Here is a 22,054-nt window from a genome sequence, read left to right as displayed (position 1 = left end):
CAAAGTAGTGCATGGTTCCTATTCGACAGCTGAAGAAAATGAGACTAAAGAGAATTAAGTAACTTGTCCAATGTCTTACAGCTGAAAAGTGGCAGAACTAGGAATGAAATCCACAACTTTATCATTTCAGTGGCTGCCTCTTTAACCATTATGGTATACTTTCTCCCAAAGATGACAACAAAAACAACCATAAACTCTGTAAAAGTGAGAATTATTTTAAAAGTCTGCTACTAGTAATAGAAGCAGTACGGTAGTAGCAATAATATGAATAAACACAAGAGAACTTTGTGGCATCTGGTTTCTAGCTGGCTTTTGATAACAAGTAGTTTAATTTTGGAAGGTCTCAATTTCTGAGAGGGAATGAGAGAAGGAATAAAACTGGATCCTGTTGGAAGCTTTTTTCCAGACTAAGATTCTGCACTAAATTCTAGGCCTCTGTCTTTAGCATGAAACATTCCAAAATGACAACATAAAGCACCACTTTATCAGCCTTCCCTATTACACTCTGAGTATGTAGGCCTGTAAATATATTTACAACTGTGGATAAGCAGAGGCCAACTTACCTGTAAATGAATGGTGCCACTGTCGCCGTATTTGGGTGGCTGTGTTGCTGCTGTTGAGGGAGTTGGACAGCACCATTTCCCGTGCTCTGCCCACTGCTTTGTGCCACTGTCATGGTACAGGAAGCAGAAGAGGCTTGACCAGCTTCCCTTCCTTCCAAAGGGCCAGGACAGCTAGATGCACTTGCTTTCTCCATGGTTATAGGCTTAGGTAAGGACTGGGAAGGGCTCCCCTTAGTAGTCCTGAATTTCTCAGACTCTTTGCTTGCTGTGCTGCCAGGTGAAATGGTTTGCTTTGCTGTTGGAACTTTAGAGCCTGGTTTTGGAATCCCACTGGAAGATGGAATTAAGCTTTCCTTCTTGGCTGCTGTTGTCTTGCTGCCCTTGGGGATCAAGCTTGCAATTTTGGAGGTCTTTTTTGGAGCCATCTCGGTCACCTGATCCTTCTCTTCCTTGACTGGTTTTTCAGTGCAAACTTTATTTTTGTCCCTGTTCTTTTCTTCTTTTTCCTTTGGCTGTAGCAAAGACTTTTTATTGCTGAGATTTTTGCTTCCAGCTTTTGGAGGGGCCAACTTAGGTGACACTTTGGGACTGCTATTTGTTGAGCCACCACTATTCAGACCACTGTTAAAACCTTCCATTTCACCACATTCAGAAAAGGCATCATCATCCTTCCCACCATCACTAGGTCCTGAACTGGGAAGCTGCGGGGGGCGTAAAGCAGTCCGGGCATTGACTAGCTTGAATTTCTCAAGCATGGATTTCTGTCCTGAGGGAGTAGTTTTGACCCCTTCTGAGACAGGTGGTTTCAGTCTGTCTGACGATGGCGTGGGTGAGGTGGCTGGACTTGACTGCTTTACAGTCAACATGGTGGAGGTGGCGCTGTGTTTGACATTCATGGACTTGCTGCGCCAGGGTTTGCTGGCACTTGGAGAAGGGATGGCAGAGGCAGGAGGCTGCCCAGCAGTACTGGGAGGCTGCATGTTACCATTTACACCTGAAGACGATTGAGGTCCTTTGGAGGAATCTGGACATTGTTTAGAAGAAAAATAAAGAAAAGGCCATTAATCTTGATCATTTACATTACAGAATTGAGAACTTCCAAACTATTGATGGATAGCAGTCTCTCTCCTCTGAACTGAAAAGAGACATGTGGCATCAATCACTTCTCTGATGTGATTTTTTAAACATATTTCAAAAATGCAGAGTGTTTGAGAGGCATTGATTGTGGGGTGGGGGGTTGGGGGGGACTATGCTTTGTTTTCCCCTCTGAAATTAGTCTTACCCAAATAAATTTGCTAGTCACCGATATTCAAAGATGAATAAAACCCTATCCCTCCTCTAAGCAATTCTCTGTGTTCTTTTTCAACCACCGCTGTAGCCCATACTAGTAAATGGATATTCCACCTTGCCCTATAAAAATATGTTGTATAATGAATGTTGAAAATTGGCTTAAGCTACTAGGAGTTTAGCTAATTGTTTAGTTAATTTTTATCTGATTAAATATGGGTAAAACTTATAATTTAGCTTTTTGTTAATTTTATTTTAATTTATACATTATTGAAATTTATGCTTCTATAGATCAGATAATCTACTAACCAATCTATCTATATTTATCTTTATAATAATCCTACAAGGTTCGTATTAATATTATCATCCCCATTTTACAGCTAAAGCAACTGAGGCAAGGAGAGAATAACTGTTCATGGTCAGACAGCTGGTATTTCAACTGATTTCAGAGACCCTGCTCTTAACCAGCACACCTACAGCTAGTCAGAATAAATCAAACTACTTTTTAAGAGTTATAGGAAAATAAATCTATTTGTCATATAAGTATTTCATAATGCACTAGTGTTTGTTTACATTCCACTTGGAAGTCACATTATGATATGAATCTTTACATGACTTTTCTAGTATAATTAATGCTTGATTACAGTCTTATTTTTAAGAAGACAAAACTAAATTAAAGGAAGGATTTTACAATATGGTATAGAATCAAGAAAAAGAACTGAGCTTAGAGTTAAAAGACCTCCATCCAAGCGTTAACATTTGTAAACTGAAATTCTGGTCAAGTCATTTATCTTAAGTTTAATCAACCATGAATGCCTCCCTCTTTCACCTTCTGTTTTTGGGGATGAGGGGATGATTGAATTAGACATTTAAGTGGTACTGTAAACATACAGATATTGAAAAATAAACACAAATCTGTTTTTGATGAAATGCTTAATGAAATGTTATATAAAGATATTATTTTACTACTATTCAGGAATTGGAGCTCATTCCATTTTATTAAACGCCTATAAATGTAAAACCACAATGCTTTTATTTTTAAATGTCTTCTTTTAAAAAAAAAATGCCTGACTTAAAAAACAAAGTCAGAATACATGATAAACTATATGTAATCAAGCCAATTGGTACAGAATACTAGTCTTTTTCAGAAAAAGAAATTGACATACAACAGAAGGAAATAACAAAGAAGTTAGAGATGGAAAAGAAGTCAAATGGTTACAGGAATTTTTGTGAGTTAGACAGGTTTTATTTTCTAAAAAACTAAGTGTGCCTGAAATAACATAGTTGATATTTGAAACTGATATTAACAGTAAAATATTGTACACAAATACATTTATATTACATTTTCTTAAACAAATTGGTAGACTAACAATGACTTCTAATTCTTACTACCCCTCTGCAATTCCTCATTTCAATTAGCAAAGACTAATACTAATAGTATAATATAAGACCACGCCTATATATTCTATATTTCATTCTTGCCACTCACTGAAAAGTCAAAATGCTTATATGGTATAAATTTTAAAGCATATAATAAGAAAATGATCTTTTAAAAATATTCATGTAAAGTCTACTTGTGCTCATCTTTGGAATATTTATGAAAATTAATTAGATTCACACACAAACACTAAGGTGTTCTAAAAAACAGTGGATATATTGATTGATTCAAGACCAATCCTACAAGCTTCAGAACATTCAATTACTCAAATACATTCTCTTTCTGTGAAGGGATTCCAATATTTTGCTTATTATCTATGTTATAAGTACAAATAGTTTCAAGATTATTTCACCAACAGATCCCTTTCAAAGACTAACAACATTTCCTCATAATTTAAATGATTCTTAGTAGCGGATGGAGTTCACTGACTACCGACAGGTGACAGGTAGAAGCACCTTATTCATCAGGTGTCAGCTGTGACCTTACTTCCTCAGGGGGAAAAAATTACTCCCACACCCACCTCTGACCCCCATAGCATCGAGTCTGAATTAGGTGGCTCTTCTACTTTCTCCCATAGCTTACCATTCCCTCTATTATAGTCATTATCACTCTACTGCAACTGCCTATTGCCTCCATAATACTGTGCATTCCATGAAAGCAAAGACCATGCCTGTATTACTGTTTTATGCCATGTATATAGCACCCACTACATGGCAGGCACTGAAGTAAGTGTTTAACACGTATTATCTCAATTAATCCTCCCAACAACAGCATGAACTTTCCATTATTTCCCCTATTTTATGTGTGAAAAAAAGGAGGCACAAAGAGGCTAAGTAATCTGGCCAAGGTTATACAATTGAGCACTGAACTTTGCTTGAGTTATAAGTTAATCCTGTCAACCACTATATTATACTATTCCTCAAATGCAGATGGGTAAGTTCAATGGTTTATCAATTACAACATTCCCTTGACTATAGAAACATAGAAAATAGTAACTATCCAATTAATGCCCTGAATAGAATTATATTAAGTGAACTTTGTTCCTCAGGTACCCAGATTCAATTAGAAACTAAGAATTTTTCCTCCAAACAAAATGAATTTTCTCAGGTTCAATGAACTGTGTACATGCCTGTGCATTTCCCACAGTGAACATAATGTTTTGCTGATTTTTGTTGAACATATACGGATATTTTTCTACTCTTTCCAGGAAAATTAATGTTATTCAGTTCCTACTGTTTATAGAACATGAATCTAGGATCATCATCTGTTAATATTTAGAGTGACTACTCTATATAAGACATTCCAAGACACATTATAATCTTGTAGGAGGGAAATAAATAGAGTCATAAAAGATAAATACCACTGTATATATTAAATGTCAGGTGAGTGTCATGTGGGAAAGAAAACGGTAGAGAAGATCAGAGTTGTGAGGACTCAGAGAGACCTGCAGAATAAGATCAAAACAGGTGGTATAATGGAGATGTATAGGTTTTTTAGCCAGAAGAAACATTTACACATATTTTTGGGGAGCTATATTAAAATTTATTCTATTTTTTAACATTTAAAAATTTTACATATATATGGACACAGAGTTGGAGATAAACACAGTCCCCAAAATCAAAGCCTATTCTGCTGGACATATTGTTAAGCAGAACATGATGACATCCTATTGAAATCATCCTTACTCACACTGATCTTGAAGTCATTTGTGGCTGGGCACAGTAGCTCCTGCCTATAATCCTAGCACTTTGGGAGGCCAAGTCAGGTGGATCATTTGAGGCCAGGAGTTTGAGACAATCCTGGCCAATATGATGAAACTCTATCTCTACTAAAAATACAATAATTAGCTAGGCGTGGCGGCACATACCTGTAATCCTAGCTACTCCGGAGGCTGAGGCATAAGAATTGCTTGAACTCAGGAAGCAGAGGTCACAGTGAGCTGAGATCTCACTGCTGCCCTCCAGCCTCGGTGACAGAGCAAGACTCTGTCTCCAAAAAAAAAAAAAAAAAAGTTATTTGAGCTATTTCATATTCTATAATGAATATATTAATAATTATTACAAATGTAATTATGCTAACTGACATTTTATTGAAGGTTCTTTAACTGTATTATTTCACGACAGCCCAGTGAAGGGGGAAGGGCTCACATTCCTAACTCACATTTGTAGAAACCAGAGCTTGGTAAGCTTCATGAAATGATTTAGAAACCTAATGAGGAATGTATGGTGGAGCTAGGCTTTGACCCCACATTTTGTCACTCTACAGTCCGAGCTCTGTAATTTTCTTAGAATGTCAAACATTCTAAGTGTTTAACACAGTCGTTCTCAAAACTGTAATGTGCACACATGACACTTGGGGATCCTGTTAAATGCACACTATGATTCAGCAGGTCTGCAGTGGGCCCTGAGGTTCTGCATTGTGAACAATCTTCTAGATGATGCCGGTGCTGCTCACACACAAATCATACTTTGAGTAGCAAGGATTGAGGAGACTCACAAATTCTGAAAACTCCTGGCCTTTTCAGTTTTAAAGGGCTGTTTCCTAAGACAGTCCCCCAAATTGCTAAGTTTATTACATGCTTCATAGCCATGCAATATTAACATTTTTCACTGAACTTTCAGAACCTTGGCTAGCTCTGAGTTTACTTGGATGTTCAGCAGTTTGCTTCAAATAATCTGTAAAACCAAAACAAACTCTTCGGGTTTTCCTAATGTCATTTTTCCTTATCTCTCTGGCCACGTACTCGGTATGTATCTTCTGTGCATCTACACCTAGGTTAAGAAGTAAGAATGTGCCTGGGAGCTTTGGTGGGGTTGAGCAGAGAGGGTAGAAAAGAGCCAGTCAGGATGCTTTTTTACGTGGCTGATGAACAAGGGAATTAAGAGAAGGTGCTCTTTCCTTAGAAAAGAGAAACAAGTTGAAGACATTAGCTAGAAAGACTGCTATAGAAGTTCAAGTACAGAAGAGGAATTTCAACATCACTGCATCCAAAAATGAAACAAGAGGGACTATGAATTATGACATTCACATCCAACCCACAGTAATGGTCATAACAGCAGCTGTAAAATCATTCTCAGGTGGGTACACACATATAAGACATTTCCCGAATCTCCGCTCTAAATCTGTCCACAACCTGTTTCTATACAGAGGCAATGAGGTGCTTCAGATTTCATTAAGACGGCAAATCGTAGGTTATTGTGCATGAGGAAGGCACTGGAATAACGAGTCTCTCTGGACTCCTCACAGTAAAGACTGCACAACAGCAGCTGAAATGGCAGCACCTGTAGTTTCTACAGAATGAATGTAGTCACAAATTAAAATCGTGGCCATTTATATATTCAGTAATAAGTAGCCTGGTCTCAATGACATATTTCTGAATGTTGATTACTCAACTTCTGACTATGAATGAATCTCAGCATGGGGAAAATCACAGATTTCTAATGCACATATTTAAAGGCATTCCCAAAATGGATTTGTATCTTGCATTTTTATGGGCTATCTCTGCTTACAGCCTTACCTCTTGTCTATGGTCCCCAAATAGCAATTTGCTTCCACCCTGTCTCTTCTGCTTTCTCTTCTTATACCTCATCTACATTCACCATTGCCAGCTCCACCATAACCAAATATTATTATTCATCTACTGCTTACTTTATTCCAAGTACTTAATAAGTACTTCATACACAGTATCTCATTTAAACCCATAATAATCTACAATATACTTATGATCTCTCTTGTTAAAAATGAGAAAATGAAAACTTAGAAAAATAAAGTAATTTGTTTTCAATCATACATATGGCAAAATTTAGAAAAAAATCTGAATGGGAACTCATTTTTGTCTGACTCAAACATTTGGAAGATTTTCACTGTCTCTTCTTTCCACATGTTTACTACATGCCAGAAATTCTGCTGAAATGGCTCTCCAGCAAGCCACATTTATCGCACAGTCAAGTTAATTGGGTAACTCCTTGTTTTCCTTCTTCTTTGGTGAGCAGGATATAAATGGGGAGAACATCACACAAATCATTTTATTCAGGTACTATATACCCTCTTCTTTAGCATCTTACTTGCACCTGTTCCTCTGACTTGATGTGAGAATAGATATTACTTCATACTTGCAAAACATCTAAATTCACAGAACTAACGTCTAGTTATCTCATCTTGGAAATAAACAATATTGATGAATTGGGAACGATGCCAACCTGGTTCTAAAATTAATACATTGATGTAAATGTGGCAGTCACATCAGGCATACGGAAAATTTATATAGAGGTTTCATTTCTCTCTGGAACCTCAGTTACCTGTAGAATTAGCATCACGCTACCAAGAGTGGTATCAGTCTGAGAAAAGACATAGAGATGATCATCTTAATCTGCTTATCTCTTTTTCCTCACTGAATAGTGTGTTGCTTTGATAAAAGCAAACTAGGTTTCAACTCTGAAATATAAGAAGTGACAACAAAAATGATGACAAAAGCACCATTCAATTCTGAAGTATTTCTTGCATGGCAAGCATTGTGTTCAGTGATATAGATGGTCCCTGCTGAATATAGAATACTTTAAGCATCACAGATCATGGTGGAAAGAGGAAAATGATTAAACAATGTGGCTATGCCACTTATTTTGATAAATAATTAGGACTTTAATTTCATAACAACATACCAAATGCTTTAACAAAATTAAGCTGAAGAAAAGTGGCATTCAAATCTAAATATGTCTTGGTATTAAGTGGCTCCTCGTGCACCTCCCCACACTGCTTTGCATAAATAATTGCTTGTGTATTGCCTCAGTCATCAATTTCATAGTGACTCAACAGAAACATGGGATGGTGTTTTATAAGGATCCCGGAAGAGCTGTTCATTCTGCACATGCTTATATTGTATCATTTGCAATATCACAGTGCCACTCTGTGGAGAGTTGTGCTATTTAGAGAAGCTTACATTCACCCACCAGCCAGTACGTAATTTATGTACGGGTATATATACTTTGTGGACACCTCAGTAGTTGTGCATGAATGCATAAACCAACAACACATATGCCCAAGTCTATTTAGTCTTATCGATTGATAAGATACAAATACATAGATACAAATATATATAGATATATACATATTTTTTATATATGCCCCTAGTTATGGTAACTCATGGTAAGAATTCTAAAATCCCTGAAATTATGACATTAATAATGTATTTTAGGCTTATATAAGTATTAAGTAATAAAGCAGTAAAATACATAATTAAATCACTAGTAAAGTAATATAATAACTAAAGCACATTTGCATTGGCTTGAAAACAGTTCAGTTCTTTGAGTTTATTGTAATTTCAGAGTAATTAAAAAAAAAGTGTTTAAGAGCTAGACATCTATGTTTTAGCTGAATAAGCTGCCCAAATTTAATGACTAATGCATAATTCTCATTAACTCTAATAGCTGTATAATGTTGAATTAAAATGTTGCTAAATCCTTGGCATCCATCTTATTAATTCTGTGTTGTGTATAAATAAAAGCAAAAGCTTCCACACCAGAAGATACCTGATTAGAATCTAGACAAAGAGAAAGAAGCCCGGTTCAGTGAGCAAACAGGTACAATGTAAGAATCACAGGAGAGAAATGGCAAAAAGATGGCAGGTAGTATCCCCTCTGGTGCCGGGGCATGTTTCTTAGCAACATCATGGAAAAACACCTCTCCATGAAGGAACTCCATCAAATGATGCATGTTTATAGATCATAATAAAGAAACTAGATTCCAAATAAAGCTATAGATAAATTCCTAATAATAAGCTTTTTTGCATTTTTAGATTTTTTTAATACAAATTTTGTAAAACCAGAATGATTTCTTAAGGTAACTTGCTTCAGGCATGCAAAGTATATGTCCAAATGAACCACGGCATAGTTTCTACAATATTTGATTTACAGTTAACTGCTATTTGGTTTTTCTCAGAACATATATCTGTCTAGAGTTCTCTCATACGGCGCTGGGCAAATTGACAAATGCTTGTGTCAGAGTGTATTATTCATTGTCAGTTTCTGAATGGCAGGTCATCAGGAGAAGAAACTGAAGGACTCTCAAAAGAAATGCTTTACAAATGATGCTGTTTTCATTTCACCACTTGTTCTGAGAAATTTGTTTCCACGTTCCACTTCAACATAATGTTCAGATGGCAGTGAATCCCATTGTAAGGTTTCTATTTCAGCCTTCTCTGCCAGTGATAATCTACTACAATGTTCGCTGATATTTTAATTCATTTAATGAGACTGTAAAATGAGCACATTCTTTTTTCAAAGTTCATTATTAAAATTATGACATTAGATGCATTTTTTGAAGTGCAGTTTGTAATTCTCTACTGATTTCTTCTCATTAAGCATCACATCACTTTAAAAAAGCTAATTTGTTTTACAAATCATACATATGAAAAGCCACTGTGCTTTCAACAGTTTGTTTTTTTAATATAGAAATGTAACTGTTTTAATTGTGAATAAACCTTTACTATGTATTACAGCTTGTATAGATTCCTGAACTGATTTATGTAACTCATCCCCTCAGACTTGTTAAAGAATGTATAAAGTATATTTCCACTTAAAAACATTCAAGGAACACATTACAGATAATTTGGTTAATCCTGCCAATAAAATATCTTGTTATTAATTTAAATATTCTTATTTTTTAATAGCTAAAAAGGAAAAGCAATTAGAATAAGAATATTCAAGTTAGTACTTTCTGAGTTCTATCAGTATAATACTATAACTTTTAAAAGTTCTTGATTTTTCACCTTGGTTGGTCACACCCAAGGTATATATGCAAACTAGTTTGTGATAGAGGTCAATTCATCACCAGATGGATTTGTATATTTTTATAAACATTATTCTAGAACTATAAATCTTCATATTAAAAAACGTTAAAACAAACATATTTATTAAAAGATATACCATTTGAATACAGAATAGATTATAACTCTTTTTTTTTTTTTTGAGAGGGAGTCTCGCTCTGTCACCCAGGCTGCAGTGCAGTGGTGCAATCTCGGTTCACTGCAAGCTCTGCCTCCCAGGTTCACGCCATTCTCTTGCCTCAGCCTCCTGAGTAGCTGGGACTAGAGGTGCCCGCCACCACGTCTGGCTAATTTTTTTGTATTTTTATAAACTGTTTTATATGTAATATATTATTATCTAGCTTGCTCTTATAATTTAAGATAACATTTTGGAAATATAGCATGGCATAATTAATTTACGGACATTGTCATTGGATCTATTGACATAAAGTTTTAACTCCACGTTTAATAGCAAATTTCATATTGCATACAAGACAAATTCCAGATGTCTTTATTATATCATATGAAAACTCTTGTCTAAGGAAATGTGCTTTATATGAGCAGACTGCATATTACATGACATCTGTCTCCACCTTGTGGTTATTATCAACATTGCCACTTTCTAATTTTGCACTACTTTCTAAGCGTAGGTAGGGAAGGTATGCATGAATTGAGTGGCCATTGAAAAATATTAACGCTTGTCTATCATCAGAATTTTACTTTTAGATGCCAGAAATAAGTTAAAGAAAACATTTTCACATTACAGAAAAATTCAGATAAATTAAGATATAAAAGTATTAATTCATCGAATGCACTTCTAAGTCTATTTATAAATATTACTAGTAATTTCTTGCAAGAATATTAATAACGGTGGTATCGTGTTGCTTAATTGGACACTTTGGCAGTCTAATTAACACGTCTTTATTTCTAAGCCTGTTAGCTTCCCCTAGAAATTTCCCACATGTAAAGGAAGTTTTAGCCTGAACTTGTATAATATTTTTAAGAAAAGTCAGGAAATGAGGGCATTATTTTTTCTGGTGAGGAACTGTCATCTCCCTCAGCCCCAGGAAGAGTATAAGTCTTTGGTAATATTTCTTGTGATCTTAAATCTAAAATTTTATTTTACATTTTAAAGAAAACATTCCTAACTTCCAAATACACATTTTTGTTTTTTCATTTTCCATTTAACTCAAGAGCTTAGGATATTACAATCTTAACACACACTGCTCTGCTCTCAGGGGTTTAAAGTCTGTCCACTTTTGCTTTAGGCGAAAGGGAATATTCACACAAGAGTGTCTTGCTTCTAGATCACATCTGTCCGTTCACATTTGAGTAAGAGGAAGTTGTCTAATCATTTGCCTATATGAAACAATTCACAATTATCTATTTTGAGCAAAAATGTTTGCACATGGTTGAATTATTCGATCCCAATTTGCCAAATGTTCTACTAACTAAATATTTGTGCCACTTTTTAATTTCATGTGTTTTTCCACGTAGAGCCTAACACTCTGAAGAAAAGTTTGAAGTTCTATTGATTTGAAAACACTTCCTCAAAACCCAGCAGAACACCCTAGTTTCTCACACAGCTATACGACTTAAAACACACAAGTTCTTCATTTCCTCATGATTGAGGTGTAAACTACACATACTCGTCCCCGTCCTCCCTGCTACTCAGTGACAAGCATCAAATCAGCACCTCTTTAAATACCCACTTTGTAAATCACAGAGAACTGTGTGGCATACGATTCATTTATAATATGCCTTTAACAGACACTCTCACTTTCATGTCCTTGATTTTGTGATTTGATATTTATGTTATGCACTATTTCAAGAAAACAAAACAAATGTGAATAATTTGTCTTTTGGGGAAAACTGAGGTCATTATATCTCTGGGATCTGCTGCTTGCAAAGATAAAAACCTACTGTAATTATGTTTCAACTTAACTGCCAGAAACACTTATGACTCTTACCTTAACTGAAGCTAAGAATTCAAATAAATTCAGTATGGCTTTATGATTTCAGGATACATTTTCAAAAACATAAAAAGACATAAGAAAATGTGATTTACATGCATTTGGAAGGAACTGTTTTTAAAAAAACAGTATTTATACTTGCATATATAACAACTTAAAATAAATGAGTTTGTTTAAAATGTTCTTCAGATCAGAAAACTGGCAGTCAGGAGGGGACAGTTAGGAAACATAAAGAAACTCCACTGATAACATCTCCAGGCCCAAAGCTGTTAGGCGGCTCAAATATTAGATTTAGCATGTAATTCACAAGACTCATGTTAGACTTGTGTCATAATGATGTAACAAACACTTACCTTTTTCGTTTCCATTTGCATAATTTGGAGGCTTGTTTTTGTCAATGCTGTTAAAGCTCTGACTTCTCCTATTTAAATTAGAGGCTCCCTGGACCTTGCTGCTGCTGCCTGCAGCAGGCACCCTAGAGGGCCCTGGAAGCCTGAAATAGTAGGAGAAAAATTACATCATTATTGTACATTACAAAAAGGTAAGGAGCAGGAGGTGCTGAGTAGGGACATAAAAGTCAGAAATTTACAACATAGGATGTTCTAAAATATATTTAGCAGAAAACGGTGATAGAAGTGACAAATAAATAGCTAAGCCCAATGCTGGAGATCTTCAGAAAAATCTTGTTTCACTTTTCAATAGACATGTCCCTCCATAATTGTAATAATATAGAATAATTAAAACAAACCTTAACTAAAAAAGTCATACCCCATCCCTGATGAATAAAACTTTGCCTTAAAAGTACTGTAACAATTACATGAAAGTAAAGGAAACAATAACACTTAACTTTATATTCTGAGCATATTCATCAGCTATTTCAGTTATTAAGTTGTTCTTTTCAGCGTATAAGGTATTTGTTTTTATTGTAGGTAGTTATATAGTAAGTTTGCTTGGATATTAATCACAAGAAAGTTACTGAACAAGAGGGAATAGCTAATGCTCACTGAATATCTAAGTTACTTAGCTACACTAATGAAAACATGGTACCAAGACCCAGGTCATGAGTTAAATTATATTTCACTGGTCTGCCACACAAAAAACCTCTTTCATTTTCTTGACAAAAATAAGCATCCAGACTTAGCTGCTTATCTCACAAGTTTGGCCAACTGATCACAGAGGAGATATAACAAGAAAAGATGCAGATCTCAGAAGAAAATCACTGTTAGCTGGATGACAATTTAAAATATGCTTACATGTAGTGACAATAGCTTTAGCTACTCTTTGTGTATGAATGATAGGATATGAAGAAATATTAACAGACTATCTTATAATTAGAGGTGGTTTGACTGGAGGTTATAACTTATTGTTGCTTTATTTGAACTAAAATATCAGTTTGGATCATTCATTTCACTCTTAAGCAATTTCCAAATTAAAATTTCAGTGACCAATTATGTATTGAATTGTGCCTAAAATATGCAATTACTAGATTTTGATTTTATAATACTAATATATATTCTATAGGTATATTTAATCTAGAAATTAAAAATTAGAAATGAAGAACTAATATTGACATTCTTTTTTGGTTCTGGTTTTTTTTTGAGACAGGGTCTCACTCTGTCGCCCAGACTAGAGTACAGTGGCACGATCTCAGCTCACTGAAACTTTGTCTCCAGGGTTGAAGCGATTCTCCTGCCTCAGTCTCTGAGTAGCTAGGATTATAGGCATGCTCAGCTCATCTCTGTATTTTGGTAGAGACAGGGTTTCCCCATGTTGGCTAGGCTAGTCTTGAACTCCTGACCTCAAGTGATCCCGCCTCAGCCTCCCAAAGTGTTGGGATTACAGGTGTGAGCCACCGCATCTGGCCGAGAACTAATACTGACATTCTAAGATCTATTTAGAAAATATGATATTGAAAGTTTTGTTTATTTCCTGCCACCATATGAATGTCACTGTGTACTCTGAAAATTTTTATTTGAAAGGAAAACAAGAATTCAAAATCTACAAATATAGCACTATTTTTTCTAATCATCTTTATAATTTTTTTAAAGCAAAGATTATTAATGTCTCTCATATTGGTATCCGATATACCAAAATTTCACAATCCAGCTGTTACATGCTCAACATTTTACTCACCTTTATAATACTACTTGACTATATCATTTTCATAGAATATTAGAACATCAAACCACCTTCAGAAAATATAAGTGTTTTTATAATAGTAACGGTCATTATAAAATAGAATGAACATCAGGGAATAAAAAAAAACAAATACCAACTTAAAAACAAAACTGTTGATTTCTTAGAATGGTTAATAGCTTGAAAATGTGAATTATATTTTAGTGTTTAAATACATATGGCTGATAAATAGTCCCTTTAACTATTTTGCTAATTGGACATTGTGTCATACAAAAGATTAGAATATTTTCCAAATGATTCCAGCATTTAACTTTTGCTCAAGTGAATCTACAAGGATTTGTTAAGTATAGCACAATAACCAGAGATGCTACGAATTTACAGAACCAGTGATTGCACTCTGTTGAAGGAAACCAACTAATGAATTTGGTCAAGTGTCCTAATCATAATAAATCTGAGAACTATTTCTGTAGACATAGGCATAGGCTTAGAAAGTTCATTCCAAACTCAAACATATAAACAAATTTTGTCACAAAACTTGCCCTGCTTGTAATGCAAATTGACCTGTTTCCAGAAAATAATTAAAATACATTTTAATGTTTACTGCAACCCATGAAGTCAAATGATCTTCAGTCCTTAGAAGAACAAATTAAAACAAATTTAAAAATACATTTGCTCTTCTCATTACCCTAATTTGACAGGTGGCCAGGGCAGGCTTTCAGACTAGTCATCAAGGTAATAAAAAAGGAAATGAGATGAAGCAGAGAGGAGGGAGACAGGGGAGGGGGAGCCAGGGGGAAAGGGGGAGGGGGGAGAGAGGGGGAGAGAGAGGGAGAGAGAGAGAGAGAAAGGGAGATCTATCAAAATACAGTACTTAAAAATATTTTACATGCTGGCCGGTTGCGGTGCCTCACGCCTGTAATCCCAGCACTTTGGGAGGTCGAGGTGGGTGGATCACGAGGTCAGGAGATCGAAACCATCCTGGCTAACATGGTGAAACCCCGTCTCTACTAAAAATACAAAAAAATTAGCTGGGCGCGGCGGCGTGCGCCCCTAGTCCCAGCTCCTCGGGAGGCTGAGGCAGGAGAATGGCGTGAACCCGGGAGGCGGAGCTTGCAGTGAGCTGAGTTCCAGCCACTGCACTCCAGCCTGGGCGACAGAGAGAGATTCCGTCTCAAAAAAAAAAAAAAAAGAATGGTCATTGTGCATAGCAAGTCACTGTTCCTTACCCATCATAATTTTTAATTAAATATCTTTTAAATTTGCCTTTCCAGAATCATGTTGGCTACTCTGGAAATGAATATAACTTAGAAAGCCAAGGCAAGGGGAAAGACACCTACCTCAAGTCAAAGCATCAGACGCATTCCTTGTGGTCAAACATTGCATAATATGATTCATCAATGGAACAATAATTAATAAACCACTGCTGGATACTTCCCAGTGAGTAAGATGACACAAAGGATCACATACTAATCAGAGGTGCAAAAAAACTCTTTTACTGCGGCTGTATTCAGCTGTTCCATGCTACCATCATGCCTTCAGCAACTTAACATTTTTTAAAAATCAAACTCTTTCAAAACATTTTTATAGGTCATTATTTTCCAAACAGTACATAATGTACTGTCATTTATTATAACAGGCTGTCTTTTTTATACCTATGTCATAAAGAAGCAAAATAATTAAACTATTATAGATAGAAGAACAGTCCAGACTGACCTGGTACTAACTTCCCCACTAAAATCTACCAATGCTTTTCAGTTCTCCATTAAAATGTGCAATAATTAATGCGTGCCCATCTCAAAAAGCAATTACAATTTTGTTGTATAACTTCCAGATTATGTGACTTGGAAATAATTGGGCATTCAAAGTAATGGTTTTCTTGATTGTTCTAAGCCTAGAACCTAGAGTTCAGCCCAGTTATAGCGCTACATATAACTAAACTAAAAAAGATGCCAAAACCCATTTAATTATCTAACACAAACATGCTCATCCCTGAGACTGTGTATGAAAATCTTCCTGGAAAACTTTAGTGCTCTAAACCTCTCATTCAGAAGTGCATCATTAAAAAAAAAAAAAAAAAAAAAGATAGGACAAAATATCACTGGGTATTTACTTGAATATCACTAAGAAGCAATAAATTAGAGAATATTAACTGACCTAGTAGGCTTTTTTTGACTGGTTGCAATTCCACTGTGATTAGACTGAGTTGCATATCTGGCTGCCAGACTGTATGAGGAGAAACAGAGAAATTGAATTAAAGAGATTCTTTGAACATGGAAGGAAAGCACAAACTTACAAGAAAACGATGAATTAATGAAATGCAATTGGAACACGTATAAACATGTATAAAGAACAAATTAATTAGAAAATTATGGTAATGTTATATGTTCGACATGACTTTGGATTATGAATGTACTATGAAATAATGCAGTACACATCTTGTCATAAAATGTGTTATCACTGACTTTACAGTTTTGGCCGTGTAATATTATTAATATTTTAAAAATAGTATTATTTCGTCATATAAAAAATTCAACCTTGTAAATGACTGTGAAATTCAGGGAAACTAAAGTTTCACTGACATGATCAAAGATCACTTTCTTAAAAAGTTTAAAATGAAAAAGAAGAGTGTGGGATGACAATCATTAGTTCCTTTTGTAAACTCTTCTAATTTGCTTTTTTCAATCTAAATATTATTTTGAAAGTCAAGTGATTAAATAATCTGGTTTCTGTCTAATAAGTTATTGCTGGCCTCTAGGACTAGATTATTTTCAAGGGAGTAAACAATAAAAGATGTTTTGTCTCAGGGAAGATCGATACACAAACAGAAATTAAAGTGGGCTTAAGTTCTTCATAAACAAACTTAACAAATACGACAACTTCTGGGCATTCTGTAATTACATTTCTCAATGATTTTTTAAATCAAAATATTTGTTCAAAGGCACACAAGAAAGCATGATTTAAGCCATATTTTGAAGAGCAATACTTTATAAATAAAATGCACATTTACACATTAACTTCAACTGATCTCTGAGTTACCTACGAGTTCTGGAATCAGTGTTCTGAAAGATATAGTTAGATCCGATAAACCCAGGACATGTTCACATAGCCTGTGATGGTCATGGGTTGATGCCCAAGTGGAGAATCACTTCTCAGATGAATTGGGATGGCTCTACATTAACCCAGTTGCTGTGCATACACAGTTTTTAAGGCCTCCAAGGAAACAAGAACAACATGGGGGTGTTGGAATCAGGGTGGGATCACTTGGAGCCCTGCTGCAGTTGATCCAGTTGCTTCTCTGCCAAGTAGGGGGTATTTTAGTCAAGGAAAGGATTACTTAGGATGATGATGTGTTTACTAAGATAACTTTTACTACACCGAGCTAGGCTGTGGTGGGAGCTTGCAGGTCCTTAAAATTGCCTGGCTTGAGGGAAATATATCCTCATACAGAGGGAATTCTCAGATTCACAGAGCACATTCGGCATGTGATAAATTGTTATTTGTGTATAACGCAATCTGTATTCTAACTACACTGAGCACCAAAACAACTGGCCACAACTGGCTAAACTACCTCAGTAATAATACTATCAGAAAGTAATTCAGAAATAAAAACCAAACTGTCTCAATTCAGTGAAATAGCATTTTGAAAATTGAAGAATAAAAACATGCAAAGTGAGGAAAAACCTTTTGTGAACTTCTCAGTCTACTTGTCAATTCAAGAGTAAGAGAACTATCTGTTTACCACTATGTCTACCCTACTTTCTCTAAATTGAACACACCTATTAGCAAAATAGATGACAATGAAACAATATATTTTCTTTTAGTGAGTTGAAGCCACCTTATTGGTCCCCCCACCTCATTATTTTAAAGAAGTGCCATAATATAATTCTTAGCATAGAACTGGAGAAACAACAACAAAGTCCATAAAGTTTGAATGATTTGGCCAAAATCAATTTCATTTTATGGTCCATGTGTGTTTTCCGATTTATTATATAAGAATACTCTACTTTGAACCTGAATTCTTACACCAAACCCTCTCACTGTAATCCCTTAATAGGTAGTTTCTGTCCTGCTTTCTTGCACTGGTGAAGCTGTTATCTTGAAGTGTTTTCTTCAATGTTCACTGTGTTCTAAAGTCTTTGTATTTAACCATGTTGGTCCCTGCTCCTTTTTGAGCCTCTCCTGTTCATACACTGGCATTCCAGTAAGCTGACCCAATTAATTCACCATCATTTTTGTCCCATTTTCTCTTTTCTTTTTGGGGTCCTTGTTTCCCCCCCTCTTAAAGGCATGTTATTTTTCCTTCAAGAGTATGTCCTCTTTCCTCAAATATTTTTATGCATTGTTTACTTAGTAATTCACTTTATACTAAGATTTAAACTAAAATTCTACTCCTAAAATTAACCTCTGTTCATATTCCCATCCATCAGTACCAATTGAAAGACCTCTCCATTTGCATGTGCTTCAAACTCACCACAAACTCTCCATTCTCCTTCTTTTATTCCCTAGCTCTCAATAAGCTCCTTCCTAAAATTTCTTTATTTCTATCCGCAGGACCACAATTTTCTTAATAATGTAGGCTGAAAATCTCAACAGCTGACTCTTTCCATTTCCCTTTCAATTATTACAGAAGAGAAATCAATACCTAGTCATACTAATTCAATATCTACAATTCCTCTGTACCTGTGTTTTCCATCAATTCCGATGTTTATCACTCTAACTCAAGCCTTGAATACGTCCCACGATACCGCTGACCTAGAGAAATTCAAATGCTGTATTGCTAATCTAATTCATACTTCAGAATCAAATATTTGAATTGAAATGAATGTATCTAGGCTTGTGTCTTGATATTATTGTTTGTCTCAAATAGGGAAGTGAAATTATAGGTGAAGGAAGCAAAGATCAAAGACATACAATAGATTTTCTAAAACATGCAACTAATTAGTGAAGATTCAAAGTAAAATTTGATATTCAAGTTCCTCTAAAAAATATTCATTTCTTTTTTTGAAACGGAGTCTTGCTCTGTCACCCAGGCTGGAGTGCAGTGGCGTAATCTTGGCTCACTACAACCTCCACCACCTGGGTTCAAGCAATTCTCCTGCCTCAGCCTCCCAAGTAGCTGGGATTACAGGCACCCACCACCACACCTGGCTACTTTTTGCATTTTTAATAGAGGCAGTGTTTCGCCATGTTGGCCAAGATGGTCTCAAACTCGTGACCTCTTGATCTGCTCACCTTGGCCTCCCGAAGTCCTGGGATTACAGGTGTGAGACACTGCACCCAGCCTTATAAAATATTCTTATGTTTCTATGTTTATGTTCTACTATCTTTGTCACAGGATAAAAGACAAGAGGGGTTTTTATCTCACTTGTACTTTTCTACTTTTCTGTGCCTTTACTCACGCTATAACTCCTATTGGAATACTCTCTACCTATGTCTATCCTACCAAATTCTAACCATTTTTCTAGTATTACCTTAAATTACACCAAGTCTATGCAACATTTTATCACCTTCTAGACACATATTAAATCTCTAAGCTTTCATAACTGTGCTTTGTACCCTTTTACATAATGCAAAAATTTAACTTTAGTTATTTAAATTTATAAACAATGCGATTTCTTCAAGGCAATCTCTTCATCAAATGTACCAGTACTATCATAGATATTGGAAATTTGTCTACTCTTGTCTCTTAAAAAATAAAACTAGGCCGGGCACAGTGGCTCACATCGGTAATCCCAGCACTTTGGTAGTCTGAGGCAGGTGGATCACAAGGTGAGGAGTTTGAGACCAGCCTGGCCAACATGGTGAAACCCCATCTCTACTAAAAATACAAAAATTAGCTGGGCCTGGTGGAGCCTGTAATCCCAGCTACTTTGGAGGCTGAGGCAGGAGAGTTGCTTGAATCCAGGAGGCAGAGGTTGCAGTGAGCCCAGATAGCACCATTGCACTCCAGCCTGGGTGACAGAGTGAGGCTCTGCTCGCAAAAAATAAAAAAATTAAATAAAGAAATAATAAAACTAATACATTTTGAAAACATAGTATGTCACATGTCACCAAACTAGCACCATAAGTGCTGTAACAGGAAGTGTATTATTAACACAATTAATAGAGACAAATTTTCAAAGATCTATATTACAGAAATACAATAATGAAAACACAGACAGTGGAGCACTCAATAGGACAAATGACCCAATTTCTTTAACAAATAAATTGCAAGGAAAATTATGAAGAGAAAACTTACAGAGTCTTATAAGAACTTAAAACCAATTGTAATGTACAGAAGCTTATTTGAATTCTGACTCAAATAAGCAACTGTTCAACTTTATGAGAAAATTGAGAAAATTTTAACATTAGGATGTTAAATGAAACTAAGTAATTAATATTAATTTTTTAAGTGTGATAGTTATGTTGAATTGTTGAAGCTGGCCTAAATGTCCCATAAAATTATAGTTTCTTTTGAATAAACATAGAAATTGATCCTCACAGTTTTAAAATTTGAGCAACTTACATTTGTTTTATCTGAGTTCCTTTTCTCAGGAAACTGACCATTAGGCCTCTCAGATAGTATCAAGAAACTGAAACTTACCAGATCACCACATCTAGACAATGAGATGCCAGGCCCCTCATTTGTCATGATTACTTTCTTACTCATTGCTAATTCCTGTTTTCCTTACAGATGACCTATTTCCTGTTGACCAACTTTTCTTCCTTACCTTTCCCTAATTCCTGCTTTTCCACATGTAGCCATTTACTTCCCCACTAAACCCCCAGTTTTAGTTGATTGGGGAGGTGAATTTGAAACTGATCTCCCATTCTTGTCAGCTGCAGCAACTGAGGAAAGTCTTCTCCCTTGGAAATTCTTGTTATTTTAGTGATTGGCTTACTGTGCAACAGAGAGCAGGACCTAGACTAAACCCCTAGTGTTTGAATAATATTGTAAGTGTATTAAAAAATAAACTCTATCTTTCACAGATATATATTTATTTTTTTAACAAAATGAGGTGAATAGCTGATTTGAAATAGTCAATAGTGGAATTAGGAGCTTGGAATGGTTGGATATGAATTTTAAAAAAGGTAAATTGTGAGGTGATAATGGTTAAGTCAGATTGACGGATCCATGAGAAATTTAAATGGAATTCAGTATGTTTTTAAAAAGCAGAATAAGAACTATTCTTATTATCCTCTCGAAAGTAATTATCTGCCAAGTATAACTGCCACAAATGCTTAGTATATAAAAAATTGTTTATATTTGATTTATTTGTAAGGCAACTTCACTATTCCATGGATCTATTTTCCAGTATAGAGAATAAATATTATTTCATCAATTAACCCATTGGTCTTATCAATTTCATGATTTTTGTCCTTTATTTTTCATGATCTCAGCTACTAACAGACTACATTGTACCAACTGCATTTCTAAGAGGCACCTAGTCAAAAGTCACTGTCCTGTTGCTACGTAAGTGTCTGCCACTCTCAGACGTTTATAGATTAAGAAGCATGAACTCCTCGGACTCCTTGTAAGAACAATTTATTTTTGTTTGGTTGGTTGGTTGGTTGGTTTTAGCTAACTCTTTAGCTTCCACAGGAAGCCCAATGGGCAAAGTGTTTGGTTTGGCCTAATACCTAATGTTTATGAAATATCGTGTAAAGGTAAAGGCACCGTACACACGTGTATTTATGTGTAAGCTAGTGAGACATTTGTTAATTGCTGTTTCTAATTATAGTATTACTGCCATCCTGTTTTTATGTCCTTAGTAACTACACTTAAATATCTGTTGCCTCTCCCTGTTTTTGTCTTTTCATCTGAAAAGAAGTCAAAAAGAGAGTAAGGGAGACTTAGTTGAACGTTTGCAATGTTGTC

The 22,054-nt window shown here is 35.4% G+C and overlaps 1 protein-coding gene across 2 annotated transcripts in view; it reads right to left on the bottom strand.

Annotated features, from left to right (window-relative positions):
* The window catches only part of NAV3 (neuron navigator 3), a 374,287-nt gene that overhangs the window by 201,221 nt on the left and 151,012 nt on the right, over nucleotides 1-22,054 (bottom strand). For both annotated transcript variants that reach the window (XM_023194757.3, XM_023195381.3), the window contains exons 6-8: nucleotides 16,351-16,419; nucleotides 12,414-12,553; nucleotides 564-1,587 (exon numbers count right to left, since the gene is read on the bottom strand). In XM_023194757.3, coding sequence (XP_023050525.2) covers nucleotides 564-1,587; nucleotides 12,414-12,553; nucleotides 16,351-16,419 — 1,233 coding nt within the window. The remainder of the gene's footprint in view (nucleotides 1-563; nucleotides 1,588-12,413; nucleotides 12,554-16,350; nucleotides 16,420-22,054) is intronic.

This window comes from Piliocolobus tephrosceles, chromosome 10 (assembly GCF_002776525.5).
Source record: "Piliocolobus tephrosceles isolate RC106 chromosome 10, ASM277652v3, whole genome shotgun sequence".
Lineage (NCBI taxonomy): Eukaryota > Metazoa > Chordata > Mammalia > Primates > Cercopithecidae > Piliocolobus > Piliocolobus tephrosceles.
This window is presented reverse-complemented; position numbering and strand designations above follow the sequence as displayed.